Source organism: Primulina eburnea, chromosome 10, assembly GCF_022965805.1.
Source record: "Primulina eburnea isolate SZY01 chromosome 10, ASM2296580v1, whole genome shotgun sequence".
In the NCBI taxonomy this organism is placed as follows: domain Eukaryota; kingdom Viridiplantae; phylum Streptophyta; class Magnoliopsida; order Lamiales; family Gesneriaceae; genus Primulina; species Primulina eburnea.
Window position 1 is genome coordinate 33,092,278 of NC_133110.1, and position 16,189 is coordinate 33,108,466.

The 16,189-nt window shown below is 33.6% G+C and overlaps 1 protein-coding gene across 4 annotated transcripts; it reads right to left on the bottom strand.

Moving 5' to 3' along the window:
* Positions 1-6,716: 6,716 nt before the first annotated feature.
* On the bottom strand, positions 6,717-10,475 carry LOC140803302 (uncharacterized). 4 transcript variants are annotated; one of them, XM_073159113.1, is made up of 8 exons: positions 10,255-10,475; positions 9,999-10,022; positions 8,448-9,317; positions 8,282-8,363; positions 8,076-8,142; positions 7,716-7,901; positions 7,512-7,572; positions 6,717-7,325 (listed from the first exon to the last, which is right to left on the bottom strand). In XM_073159113.1, the coding sequence occupies exons 1-8, from the start codon at positions 10,256-10,258 to the stop codon at positions 7,090-7,092; spliced, it is 1,530 nt and encodes a 509-aa protein (XP_073015214.1). In that variant the 5' UTR covers positions 10,259-10,475; the 3' UTR covers positions 6,717-7,089. The 4 variants fall into 4 exon arrangements, with proteins under 4 accessions (XP_073015214.1, XP_073015215.1, XP_073015216.1 ...); XM_073159114.1 differs by having other exon boundaries at positions 9,976-10,022; XM_073159115.1 differs by lacking the exon at positions 9,999-10,022 and having other exon boundaries at positions 10,255-10,472.
* Between the last annotated feature and the right edge of the window lie 5,714 nt (positions 10,476-16,189).

A 16,189-nucleotide genomic window follows, 5' to 3' on the forward strand; every position in this document is an offset into this window, starting at 1 on the left:
TGTTTTTAACCTCGGATTACACATGAAGATGTCATTTTCTTAATTAAAATAATTGACCGATGTTGTTTTGAAAATTTTCTCAATTTTTTTAACAGGTGAATGTCACCATATTGATAAATACAAAAACAAACACGATTGATGATCAATATAACAAATCAATATTGCTTGTAACACAGGCTAATATATATAAACCATCTCAATCGTCACAGCCCGTGTTACAAGCAACCCTATATATATATATATATATATATATATATATATATATATATATATATTAACTTTTGCATATTATGACAAATTTAGTACTATATTAATTACGGATATCGTTATCATATTGAGTGTAGATTTAATGACCGCCCCCATCAATTTCTAATTTTATTTGATTATGGGCTTAAAAATATTTATATTTTTTTCATTTCCCTCCTAATTTTTATTTTTGCCTCCTCTAAAATTTTTAATTTTTTTTGCTCCCATAACTCTATTTTTTAGCTTCATCCCTGACCATAAATAGAATAGCCAAACTTTATTTAAAAAATTCAGTGAGAAAAAGGATCTAGAGTCGTGATTTCACTTGGTATCTCCTATATTTAATTCTTATTGACATTTATATTCATAAATTCAACATGTTTATTAGCCAAAAATTCTTAATTTTTCATACGCTCTTTCTCAAATGATAAGTAAAAATTAATCAGTTAACATGGATTCCAATATCCTTATTAAGAATCAAATATCCAATAAAATGAACAATATATATAATAATTCTTTTAATGGAGTTATAGGCCTCCGATCTATGTATACAATAGCGATGTATTTTCTTATGGTCCTATTTAAAATATCATCTCCAGAGTGATATAATTCAAAAAAATATAACAATTAAATTATTGATCAAATAATTGCAAAAAATACATTCGGGAAAACACACATAAACAATTAAGCAAATCGAATATGTAAATCAATAATTCAAAAATATAGTTTTAATCAAGCTACATGGTTCTATAAAAAATTAAATTAGTTCATGACGAAATAATATGCATAAATAAACACCTTTTTCATCATCAAACTAATCAAATAAAGAACTAAGAAAAAGATAAGGAGAAAGATTGAATATCAATGAGCGACTCTATCCTCGAAAGATGCGTTCTTCGTAGTCGTTCTTTGTTCTTGTTCTTCGCGTTTTTTCTCTCATAATTTTTGTATGGGTGTGCAGCCCTCCATGGGCTCCCAAGGCTAGGGCTGCATCTTTTATGTTTGCCAAAATTCCGCATCTATTTATTAAAATTGAACAAAATTTTAATAAATGATTTGATCCTTCAATGTCACAACAAACAAAATTTACATATAAAATCCTCTTATTTCGACTAAACTGCAACAAATATTAAGCAACAGTTAAATTTTCGGCATACCGAATTTTTTTGTGTGAATAACTAGGTCTAGCATACAAATTATATTGAAATTTTGTGGTATACCAAGATTTCCGTACAATATCAATATATAACATTTCATACTTAAAAAACCTTATATTTTTCAAATATTTATTACTTCATTATTTAAAAATATTTATATTTTTTAATTTCTATATATTGTTTCAGTGTATACCGAAATTTATCAAATTTCATATCGTTGTCGTATCAAAAAATTTGATATCATTATCATATCGTACCGAAATACCGAAAATTTCGATCAATTCAGTATTTTTTGGTATAATATCCTCAATATACCAAATTACAGTTTTTTTCCCCAAACCTATCGAAGTTTTCAGATATCGATTGTGGTTGATTAGTCATATTCGTTGGAATAATAATAATAATAATAATAATAATAATAATAATAATAATAATAATAATTCATTTATTTATTTTTTGCGTTGAAACTCATCACCACGATTGATGCTTGATTTTATGATACATTTGGATCTCGAAGAGTCGAAGAGATGCTATATATATATATATATATATATATATATATATATATATATATATATATATATATATATATATATATATATTCAAAAGCTAACTATTGAAATGCAATAATTACTTATGTTGGGTAGAACCATCGAACCGTGACATTTAAGTTGTTATACAATTTAAAAGATTTAACTTGTTCCATTACCACCAATTATAGCTTTTAGATAAACAGCAAACATTCGGTCCTACAATTGATATCAGAGTCAAGGTCACAAGTTCGATTTCTATTGATGATAATGAGTGCAATTATTTAATTGAGAGATCGTCGGAACGCAGTAATCGTCCTTGTTGGGTAAAATAATCGAAACATGACGCTTAAACAGTTGTATAGTTTAAAAGATTTGAAATACCGAAACACAAATTACAGCATAAAGATGAACCTGCCATTGTAGTAGAAGATTTCATCTCAATTACGGTGATTCAAGGTTCAGCTCAACCTATCTCGAAACGTGATTTAGTTCGTGAGTTTTTACTAAAATAAGTATGACGAGAAACGGTCAAATTCTTGTACCTTTCCATTATGTTACTCTAGTGTACAAATCTAAGAAAACTCTTTTTTCATAATTGTGACTGAAAAAATATATATATAAAGAACTGAATAATTAGCTATAAAATAAATTTTCAGATTATATTTAATATTGGAGAGTAGGGGTGATCACGGTGCGGTTTTGCTGTTTTCTAAAAAAAATCCAAACTGAATTGCCATATGCGGTCGGTTAGTATTTTGAAAAAATAATCGCGGTTTTTACATGAAGAATTAGTATTACGGTTTTTAGCGGTTGCGGTCGGTTTACGGTTTTTTTTAATGAAAAATATTAGAACATATATTTTAATTTATTTGAAAACAATAACAATATAGTGTCTTCAAATATAAATTATAGTTCAAAGCATATAAAGATAAAAATAGATAAAACAATAATCAAGATTTAAAACTAAGTTAATAATTTAACAACACAACATACTTATAACAAAAATGACATTTATACTACTTTATCATTTTTCTACTTTCAAACTTCAAACTTCAAACTAAATATTATAGTAAAAGAAATAAATAATCTAATAAAATATTAATATGAAGAATAATTAAGAAGAAGATAAGTTTTATTTGTAAAAATAATAATTTTGAAGAGAGTTGAGATTTAATGAATGACAACTTTTTAATTTGAATATAGTGTTTACAAATTATTATAATTTTAGGCCAAATATTATGGCAAGCGGTTTAGGCGGTGTGGTTTGATGCGGTTTTTGGCAAAAAAAAAATAACCGAACCACGTAAGCGGTACGGTTTACGATTACTATTTTTAATCGCGGTTTTCTTTAAATATTATGAAAAACGGTGCGGTGCAATTCGGTTCGGACGGTTAATAAAAAAATTTGATCACCCCTATTGGAGAGCACATTTCTGAATTCTGGCTAACCAACTTTTTTTTAATTTTTCACAAGGCTTGAATAAAAATAAAAAATAATAAAAAATGCTATTTGTGTTATAGTAAATTTGAAGTCGATGATTTAGAGATGATATCAATATTTACGGCAGGAATTGTGTTATTTAAAGCAAAATCGGTGTCAAACTAAACTTTATAGTTATATAAAAGAAAATTGTTAGATAGATCTCCTGATTGGACCACTCATTAAAAAATATTATAGTTATACAATATTATTTTCTATGTCAAAATTATTGTTTATTATTGTAAATAAGTGTATGATTAACACATCTCTAGTAAGTTATTATAGATTATTTTCTATCACACCTAGTGTAATATTACCGTAACATTTTTTTTAACGGCAAAAACTTATCTCAGATGGTATCATGAGTCGTATTTTGTAAGACAAATCTCATATTTAGGTCATGGAGAAGTATTACTTTTTATGCTAACATATTACTTTTTATTGTGAATATCAGTAGGGTTGACCAATCTCACAGACAAAGATTCATGAAACCGTCTCACAAATAAATATTCGTGAGACCGTCTCACAAGACACCTACTCTTTTTTAACTAGCCAAATAAAATAAAACTATGCTTAATTATGTAATATAAAATACTAGACTATCTGATAAAAGGACATATGCCATATTTATAAAAATATGGAATATTATATGTCATAAGTATTTGACGTCGTTAATAAAGTAGCCCAATTGAGGAAAAAAATTAATACAAAAAATAAGTAAATGGAATTTAATTCACCGTGAATTATGGTTGTGTCAAATTATTTAATTCCCTCAACAACCCCAACCCCAACCCACCACCACTCACGAGCCTCTTGATCGATAATTCATCGAAATTATATATATATATATATATATATATATATATATATATATATATATATATTATATTTATTTATTTATTATTTTATGAGTACTCGCTAATCAAAATATGATTGGCATAAAATGAGTTGGAACATATATACATTTGTGGCCTTTTATGGTTTTGTCAAAAATAATGATCGATAATAATGATATAATTTTAATATTTTAAATTTACAATTTTTCAGATGTTATACATCGATTGTTGTAATATCAGTACATATTGTTTTTACCACTGTTCTAAAAGACGACATCTAGGTGATAGGCGGTCACCCACCCGCCACCTTGATTTTTAGAAAACCGGTGGCTCTAGACACTGTTGGAAAAATAGGTCGCCTAGACGGACGGTCTAGTTAGACGACTCAAAACCAATGTAGACGGGTAACAAACTGTCTAGACGGTTCGATTTTTTTATATATATTTATAATTAATTAATATACTTTAAAAAAATCATCTAGACAACCGCTTAAACACCTAAACGCTAGACGGTGGGTGGCCGCGGACTACCCTCGACGTTTTTTAGAACCTTGGTATTTACCGCAACACTTTTGAAATTATAACTCTTTTTATTATTAATTATTAACTAACTGAAAAATGGAACAATCAATTGTTAGATTATGTCGGTGATAATTAGACACCATGATTGCTCCGTACCACCTAATTTTCTTCCAGGGTCTATCTGAAAGACTGGTTTGATAACCAGTCGTCGGGATAATTTCCCTTAACCTAATTACATTTTGTTATCTTTTATGAAAATATTTTTTTATTATATCACAAATTTTTATTTAATAATTTTCAATCCTTTATTAATGAAAAATAAATCAAAATTTGAAACATAATATTTGGTTATAATAATAATAGGAATGAATACCTTTTTAAAAGCGGTAAAATAAAGTATTTAACAATCAACAACATTTTTTTCAATTAAATAATTTGAAAATATATGGACATATTTAATTATTTACCAGGTTTAATTTAATTTAATTAATAAGAAAAAAGATCGTGAAATGTATCTCGATTTTTACAGTCCTGCGAGATCAATTTATCTTTGCAGACTTCATACGTTTCCCGTGATGTAAATATATCAACAAGCACAATAAATGCATATTTAATCCGTTTATAATTGTTATAAAATATATATATATTTCAAATATCAATTATAAATTCAAGAGTAGGTCTCTTGTGAGACGTCTCACGAATCTTTATCTGTGAAACGTGTCAACCCTACCGATATCCACAATAAAAAATTATTCTCTTAACATAAAAAAGCAATACTTTTTCATGGATGACTCAAATAAGAAATCAGTCTCACAAAATACGACTCCGTGAGACCGTCTCACAAAAGCTTTAGATTAATGCAAAAACTTGTCTGAGACGATCTCACGGGTCGCATTTGTGAGACGGATCTCTTATTTTGGTCACCCATGAAAAAGTATTATTTTTTATGCTAAGAGTATTACTTTGTATTGTGAATATGAGTAATTTTGACCCATCTCACGGATTATGATATCTGAGACGGTAGACTCACTCTTATATTAACATCAAACATTTATCTCTAGTATATACGTGATACAATTCGAGATTCAATTATCCCGATCGAAGTTTTTATTTGCTAATAATTTTGATAACTTCCCATTTATTGTTATTAACAATAATTTTAAGGTAAAAATTTGTGTGAGATGATCTCACGAGTCGTATTTGTGAGACGGATCTCTTATTTGGGTCATCCATGAAAAAATATTATTTTTTATGCTAAGAGTACTACTTTTTATTGTGAATATGGGTAGAATTGACCCGTCTCACAGATTATGATCAGTGAGACGGTTTCACATTAAACTCACTCTAATTTTAATAATATATTTATCTATCCAACAATTATCAACTAAGAAATTATTAAATTACACTAACGTTGCATTTGATACCAATTATAAATAATATGATTCAAGATCTAATTTTTTTCGATCGTTATTTTAGCAGGGACAATGACGAACCCAAAAAAAAAAAACAATTTTGATAAACGTCCAATTTAAGTATGTAATTGAGCAGTGACATGGGTAGTTGAAAGGCACATGTAAACCATATGGTTGGTAATTGGTATAATATAAGCTGACAAGACCTTTCATGAAAGAAATATAAAACATAAATAACATCATTAATTTTTTCTTTTTAATAAAAAAATTGATAGCAAGTCAATTTTAACCACTCACAATAAATATAGGTGATGGTGATATCACGAGGAAATAAAATGAAATAAATGCAATCTGGGTCTTTTTTTATTGCCTTTCTAGGCCACGAAGATTAAAAATTTATTTAGCTAGTTTCCATATTTTATATATTATAAGAAATTTAAAAATAACATATTTGTGGTGATTATTATTATTTTGATGGAATTTGTGGTGCTTATAAATGAGCGTAAAATGTTAAAAATATTACATCCAACGAAATACAGAAAATAGCAACCAACCACTGAGAAAATTGTTATGCAAAGTGATATGTAGAACATTTGCAATTAGCATACATTATCCATTCTACTTACTCGTCTCGACGTCATGGCAACGATAATTCTATGCTAAACCAGAAGTATTTTACATATAAAACAACCATTACACGCAGAACTGAGTGAAACATGGAACATTCCCTTCAAAATCAGCTTTAGACACCACAACACATGTATACAGCAAGATCTACCAAAAACTGACAAAATGGAGGAAGATTACCTCACAGCCTCTGGCTTCTATATTATCCTTGATCTACCACTTGTCACCCTGGTTATCAACTCGTTTCCGTCTTTCAAAAATGGATTAGGATGATATATCAGAATTCTTGTTGTATTAAAGCATCATCCGCAGTTTGATTTAGGGGAGACGAGCTGGCATCCGCGGCTTGATGTGGTGGAGACGAACTAGCTTCAATAACTTTAAGATAGTAACCCCATGATAAATTTTTTTCGGTGATGGCTCTCTGGCCAAATGGATTTTGCCTCACATATTCCTGAACGTTTTCTGCAGTAGCTAGCGCATGCAAGTAAGCACGAAGATCGCCTTCCGGTCCTACAATTAACAAAACAAAACGAGAACTTAACTCACACTTGTAGATCAGCATCTGCTGACGATTCCATGACCAAACTCGTTTTCCGGCAATAACACAACAAAAAATGTAGATGTCAGGGGGTAATCGAGGAATTTTCTTGCATTTAACTTGCATGTATGACTAGTGGAACACGGAAGACAACTGACCTAATGAATTGTCCTGCACATCTCGGAAATGATAGGTGTATGGGAAGATGGCAGTATACCGCTGAAGTAATAAACGAGAAAATTAATTGGCGAGCAAACACATGTTCAATAATTGGATTTAATCTCACTTGAACAATACAAGAACAGCGTTAACTAGCAAACTAGACAAGAATCCTATTATGGGAAAAAAATCTAATAGCTTACAGGATTGCATAATGCCTTGTATGGGGAATCATCCAACAAAAGAGTGTTGTATTCATTAAATAATCCCCGCTCCCATGGAAGATCTGGCTCAACCTTGTCCCACAACTTCTTTAATTTTTTTAAGAGAAGAGGCTTGTGCCTTCTCTCAACAGCATAATAACCGGTAAAGGTGCAATGTGACTGATCCTGTAAAAAGGGAGAATCTGTCAGATAACGGTATTCTTTCATACTTATGGTAGTTTTTGAAGCATCTGCTACTAGCGAACACCGAGTAAAATAAGGCTTGTAAATAATTGAAAGCACTTTACAAAGGAATAGATAAGATAGGTCCACTCTGAAAGAGTGCAACAAATGACTTACCCAACAAAAAAGTAACTTGCTCTTCTCGTTTCCCAACAGAAAATCAAGTATTGGTTCCATATTTCTTCTGCAGAAGTTCCATGATCCCAGGTGGCATACGAGATGATTCATGTTTCCAGAAAGAGCAAATAAAAAAAATTATGATTATTCACAAGAGCAATAAATGCAAAGGGACATAATCATAGTAAGGTGATGTTGAGGAATACTTGGTTTTTGAAGTCCATACACCAACATTAAATCTCTCAAAGCAAAACTTCAAAAAATCATCACAGTAGGGTCTTTTAAAAACTGAAAATGATTTATGAAACAAAGTTAGATGATTCACTGAGCAGCAAGTTACAGCATCCAATACAAGTAGCTTAGCATATTAACCTGCTTTCCTAAATATTATTTCATCTGGATCGTAATGGTAAGGCACATATGACGAAATGTCAACAAGTAACCCATTCACATCAAGAACAAGAAGCTTCTTTCCATTGTAGCCAGCAAAAGCTTTATCCACCGCTACATCGACGCGTTTATTTACAACTTCAGAAGAAAGACCTTCAATTCCATCAAACTGCGATACGGAAGGATCAATACTTGATGCCACAGAATGTTTGTTTTGTTCCAAGTGAAATGCATCACAAGAATATACTTCTGGCAATTTTACAATATTTTCTTTGCCACTCTCCACATCATGTTCTTGACAATTTTCTTCCAGAGGTCTACTATCAGTAAGCACATGTGAATCACAAAAGTGTTCATTTGCGGCAGATGTATCATTAGATACATGAGCAGACTGATTCTCGTCCAAGTCTTTTTGTGGAACTTGGCTACATGGATCAACAGAAACAACTCTTGGGACTTCAATGCTATTTTCTACTATAACGGTAACTGTAAGCATATCCATATTACCACAATTTCCACCCACATTTCGATTTGACAGGTCAATCTGCATTTCTTCACGACTACCTGAATCCATTAATGTGTTTTCCTCGACATCCATTGAATTCCCGTCTCCAGACACAGTCCCTTTCTCTTTCGTTCTTTCAGATACGCTAGGTGAAACAGATTCAGATTCCACTGGCAGATCTGAAGTACTTATTCTGCGAGGCCCATCAGGTGACATGGAACCGGCCTCCTCCTTGGTAAATTCTGAATCAGATGCTTCTGGTGAGTTGGACAGTTCCATGTTTTTTACCCTTTTATTCTTTCGGTAGATCAGAACACTCTCCTCCTCTTCTGGAACTTCACTAATTCCTGCAATGCTCTATATGTCAAAAATACATTATTGTAACCGATGTTTGTCTGCACCTTCTCAATGGATTAGTATACAAATTTAAAATATATGGAAGCATATTTTGCCAGAGCCATGTTTTGCACAACTGGGATGACGCCCACATGCTAGTATCATGACTTCCGATAAAATCACACTTCTTAGTTCTTACTTTCAGAGACTCAATTCCGAGGCATAATCATATTACATTAACCAACTTAGCTATACCTGGCTATAACTAACCCAACAAATTTTCAGACTCCCTCATGGAAAGTCTTCATCAAATGTTTGGACTTTGTATTCGGCGACATAAAACATGAAGTATGGCATTTTCCTTTTCCATTTGGTTTTCGAGCAAAAGTCGCAAGAAACTAATAGTTAGTTACACAAACATAACTATGAGTCTATGATACACGTTTACATGTATTAAAATCTATTTTCATTCCCTTTTCAGCAGAATTATCTGCTTCTAAAAATTTTCCAAAAAAAACTTTGCTCATCCATCCAGAAGAAAAATGCCATTGACTTCTGTTTTCGAATTTTTCTTTTTCAGTTTCAGTTTACTTCAACCTACATTGATCTATCTAGGCCACCACAAAACAATAGCCAATCAAACAAAAAATCTTCAAGAAACTAGAATACCAAAGTCACAATCTTTCATCTACCTTTTCCGCCGACTGTAAGTAAACCTGCAGATTAGATTAACAAAAGCAAATAATAAATAACAACAAAATAACACAAAAAGGAGCAAGATTGCTGCTTTTTGCTGTATCACACACGATTATGGGCGTTTCATGAATAAACCACATTAAAAAATAAGTAAAATACAAAAAAGAAGAAAACTTCAACAAACATGCAGCAGAATGGAGCAATACAAGAAATCAAAGCGAGAAAGGGACAAATGAGCCAGAAATCGAATACCCATGTCGAGAAATTGAACGATGGAGCTGTGTGACTTCTCAGTTGCCTGAGCTCAAGAGCAAATCCGCGACGGCCATTGTCGAGCAGCGGGATACGACGGACTGAAGTGTTTTAGGGGGAAAAGTTAAATAGTACACATCGGGGATCAAAAATAAATTTTTGCCATTTGGGGTCTGAACCGAATTTTCCATATCTCGAAGGATTATCGGTCTTTCCACATTTTCTTTTTTCTTTTGGTTGAGTCGCAAGGGATTTGTCAAATTTTGGAAGGAAATAGTTAAAAATGTGTTGTTTGGGAGGTTTTTTTTTTTAAGAAAAGAAAAGAAACTGGTGAAATTTTTTCCAATCCATCGTCAAAATATTTTCCTCCCAAAAGTGGAAGGAACCATGATCTTCTCCAAAAACCGCTTCCAAGAACATTAACTCTTTTTCTTTATAGCTATCTATAAATCACATAAACAAACCAATAAGAGGGTACAAAAAGAGATTCGACGTAACCACTTCAATACTTAAGTTAGGTCAAAACATGATGAGTGTAAAAAAAAAGAAGATGAAAATGAGAGAATATGAATAAAAAAGAATAAAAACCCCGATATAAAGTGAGAACTCTATTTTGAAATGAAGAAGATATGACATATATAATAAAAAAAACGTGCATTTATTTAGTTTATTTAATATGATACAATTTTTTACATAATTTTTTATATCAATGATGGAATGTCAATATTATCGTGTAATAATCATTTTGTGTTATACTTGAGTTTACTAGAAAAATATATGAAAACATGGTAAAATACATTGAGATATCACACTAGGTGTAAAACGATTATTTTAGAGCATAATTTCATAATCAAAATATTTTTATTCCAAACAAAAAAAAACATTTATTTCATTTCTTCAACCCTTAAATAAAAAATATATAATTTATCTTATACTTTCTCTCCGAACTCCCAATAAGCCCAAGTAAATGATAAAAATGAAAATCTGAAAGTTTAGTTACGTAAGTTGAGGTTTTCATGAAAAAAGCAGTATTTTTTGTTTCTTTTTATCAAAATACCGTGATTAATGATTTTTTTTTTTTAAAAAATGTGCACGTTGCTTCGCCTTTGTGCCTTGCAAAGGCGGGGCATAACAAAATTTTAAAAAAATATTTTTGCATATTAAGCATTTATATATAATAATTTAATGTATATATAAATAATTTTAGTGTCTTTTTTCACGTGATGTGTACATATATATTATAATTTTTGGTGTTCAATAATTTTTTCTGTGAATTCAAGACATTAAATTAAAATTTTTAAATGAGTTTTTGTATAAAAAATACTATATATAATATATATATATATATATATATATATATATATATATATATATATATATATATATTGATAAAAACTTGTATTAGGATATGAGATAAAATGTCAACTTATTAAATGGATATATTTTTATAAAAAAAAAAATTAGAATGCTCTGTAATTTAAAATTGTATTTTTTGTTTATGAAAAAACAAACCATGATACCAAAGTTAGTTATTCTATATGACTAAAACTGGTAATTTCTAAGCGGTTGAAAGTAATGTATCTTGATTGATTTGCGTATTTCTGATCAATATGTGACAATAAGAATATATGTGATATGTGACCGGTGATGAATAAAAGCACTTGAGCGGCTAGACTTTGAATCAGCGGTCGGAAAAATGAAATACATAACAATATAGTGGTTGGTTTCTTGTAACAGCTCAATGCTTTTATTTTGTCAATTAGCTTAAGGTAAAATAAATATTCTTAACATAAGGTAATTTAATCATTTATATTTTTCATAATATAAAAATACATGTATTTATTTATAAGTATGTATTTGAAAATAAAACGATTCGATAGTATATTAACATAAAAAAAAAATACGGCATGTAGGGTTTCCTACGGCGTGTAGGGTTTCCTTGTCTGATTCATCGCCATCTCGGTGATCTAGACGTTAATCTCACTTGAAGAATCCATGGAACCAGATGATATAGCCAGGTTGGTAGAGAAAATTCAATTATCAAACGAAGAGGAACCTTCAATCATATTGGATGACGAAGATGTGAAAAGCAGTCAAACACATATTGCCAATTGCTTGGCCGCCAAGGTAATCTCTTCTAAAGCGGTTAACAAGGAAACTTTTAGGCAGCAAATTGGTCGCATCTTACAAGCGGCGGAACCCATCAAAACCCAGTCTTTGGGGGATAATCTTTTCATGTTAGAGTTCTCATCCCCCATGGACAGACGTCGGGCCTTAGGGAATGGTCCTTGGAATTTCTTCCGGGACTTGGTCATTTTTAAAGAAATCCATGGTATGCAGCAACCACAAACGATGAGGTTTAATGAAATTTCGATATGGGTTCAATGTCATAATCTGCCACCAGCACTCATGCATCGTAATTTCATAGAGAAACTTGGAACTCAGATTGGATCTATCGAAGAACTGGACAGTGGGGAGAATGGGAATTATATGGGTAGGTTTACGAGGATTCGAGTGCGCATTGATATTACACAGCCTGTAAAACGATTTATCCGGATTGGTATGGGTGGTACAATAGATGACTTGATAATCATTCTTACGTATGAGAGGCTGCCGGATTTCTGCTATGCATGTGGTTGTATTGGACATCCCTTTCAAGAATGTGATAGGAATCCAGGGCCTACAGGGAAGCTTGAGTATGGATCATGGTTACGAGCGGTGCATTTGCATGGAGGAAACAAGAGTAAATCTCCAGTACCTCAAAACACGATGAACTATTCAGACAAAGCCCCCCACACGAAAACATTGGATGGGGACAATAGAGAAGTACAGTTAAATAACAGCAGCAATGAAGGGATGGTTACTCTGAAGATGCCAGAGGACATGACACTAGTGGAAAATTGTTCTTACACTGTTTTGGAAGGCAGTTCATTGAGACCCCAGGATCTCCTGCTGAATTCTCTTCAGACAATAGCTCCTAACACCACTCATCAGCCACCCCTGCAGACCTCTCCGACCGAGACAAATATCGATGCTCCAACAACTCTGACGAAGCTACCCAGTCCAGATTCCTTGTTAACTCTCGGTCAAGAGGACATATGTCTTCAAGGGAAGGAGGGACATGCTCTTCTACCAAAATCCACCTCAAAAAACTGGAAGCGAAGAGCTAGAGGTAGCCCTGATAAGGGAAGAAGGATTATGTCTGGTGAGGCGACACTGGCAGGATCGAAGCGGATGGGAGATGGAGAGAACACTACTGAGTTTACATCTCCTAAGAAAATAAAGGTGGTCGACACAAGTTTAACGGCGGAGGTTGCTAAGCAACCCCGCCACCAGATATGAGTTGTATTGCCTGGAATGCTCGGGGGCCTGGGAACCAACGGGCGTTCCGTGAACTTAAGCGGTTGGTAACCGAAAAGAAGCCCACTTTGCTCTTCCTTAGTGAAACAAGGAGGAAAAACATAAATAGTGCACAATGGAAAATGTTACTTGGTGTCAAGGGATGTTTCACGGTGGATTGCGTAGGACGGAGTGGGGGGTTGTGCCTTCTATGGATGGAACCCTTATCTGTCTCAATCACATCTTTCTCTGCAGGCAACATTGATTGTACAGTGACTGAAGGAAATAAAAAGTGGAGATTTACAGGCTTCTATGGTAATCCAATTGCATCTAATCGGCTCCACTCATGGGAACTGCTGCGTCGCCTTGCGGGAATTCGTGAATTAACAAGCCTGCCTTGGCTTGTGGGAGGAGACTTTAACGAAATTTGCTTTGATAGTGAAAAATCGGGTGGAAACCATCGAAACTTATCACAGATGCAAGGATTTAGGGACACCTTGGATGACTGTAATCTACAGGATCTACATTGTAGAGGTGAGTTGTTTACTTCGGCAAACATGAGAATGGGAAATCAACTAATCCTGGAGAGGCTCGACCGGTTTGTTGGAACTATAGAGTGGCGATTATTGTATCCAACAGCCTATGTCCAGGCTTTGGAATTCTTCCATTCGGATCATAGACCAATCTATATGTGCTTGGGAGATCAACACTCCAAAGAAGCGGGATCTTCGCTAAAGCAAGCGTTTACCCCTCGGTTTGAGGCTGGTTGGATCAGGGAGAGAGAGTGTAATGACATAGTTGCTCAGGGGTGGAGACCTTTGGATGATTCACTACCCATTCATGATCGAATATTCAACTGCTTGCAAACGCTTCAAAACTGGGCGGGACAAAAGCTTCGATCTTTGCCACGTCGGATTAAGGAGAAGAGGGCCAAGATCAATGCACTTAAGAGGCAAGATAACTGGAGTCAATCCACGCTCCAGGTAAATCAATTTGAGACTGAACTTGAACAGCTAATTTCACAAGAGGAGGAATATTGGCGGAAAAGAAGCAGGACTGACTGGATTCAAGGGGGGGATAAAAATTCAAAGTTCTTCCATGCTTATGCATCCTCTAGGAGAAATGTTAACATAATCAGGGGACTGATCACTGCTCATGGGGACCTCTGCTCGGAACCCCGAGGTATGGCTGAAATTATTGTTGATTATTTCTCAAACCTTTTTAATTCTAATGGCCCCTCCCCAGAAAAAATGGCTCCTGTGCTGGATTGTGTGCAGACCAAGGTTACTCACCAGATGAATCTAATTTTATGCGCCCCATTTACGGACCGAGAGGTGAAGAAAGCCTTATTTGACATGCACCCAGATAAATCACCGGGACCGGATGGTATGTCAGCACTGTTATTTCAGAAATTCTGGCACATTGTGGGCCGGGATATCACTACAGCTGTTCTTGCCGTCCTTAATGAAGAAGCTTCCCTAGATAGCTGGAATCAAACAGTGATCACTCTTATTCCCAAAGTTGCAAATCCCCTCCTCATGAAAGAATTTCGACCTATTGGTCTCTGTAATGTCTGCTATAAGATTGTGTCCAGAGCTTTGACAAATCGACTAAGGCCTATCATGGATGATATAATTGATGAGCATCAGAGTGCCTTCGTTTCGGGAAGACTGATTTCTGATAACATAATCTTGGGTTTTGAGGCTATCCACTGGATGCGTAATAGAAAAGTTGGGAAGCATGGGTATGCGGCATTGAAACTAGATATGAGCAAGGCCTACGATAGAGTGGAATGGCGATTCTTGGAGGCGATGATGAACAAATTGGGATTTGCCCCAATTTGGACAAAAAAGATCTTGAGATGTATCACCTCAGTCTCATATTCGTTCCGCATCAATCAGGAAACTTTCGGCCAGTTAACTCCTAAAAGAGGTATTAGACAAGGCGATCCTCTCTCCCCGTTCTTATTTGTGATCTGCGCGTAGGGCCTCTCATCGTTGTTGTCAGCATCTACGGAGAGAATCCGATTTAGAGGAATCAAGATTGCAAACTCATGTCCCAACCTTTCACACTTGTTATTTGCTGATGATAGCCTGGTTTTCTTTAGGGCAACAGAAGCAGATTGTGTACAAATTAATCTTTGTCTGGATCAGTACGCCAAGGCGTCGGGAAAACTAATCAATTTTGAAAAATCAAGCCTCTCTTTTAGTCCGAACACAAAGACGGATGTGATAGACCTCATTAAAACCAGGCTGACCATTCCAGTAGTACAAGGACATGAATTATACTTGGGCTTGCCAACTTTCTCAGCCCGGTCTAAAAGAGTCCAGTTTACTTATCTCCTTGAAAAAGTGGCAAGGAAGATCTCTAACTGAGGCAATAAACTGTTTTCGGCAGGAGGAAAGGGGGTTTTGATTAAGTCAGTTCTGCAGGCCGTGCCTACATATGCTATGTCATGTTTCCGAATCCCCAGATCCATATGCAATCATATTGAACAAGAATGCGCCAAATTTTGGTGGGGCTCTACTGCAGATAATAGAAAGCTTCATTGGAAAAAGTGGGATTACATGTGTAAACCGAAATGCCAGGGAGGAAT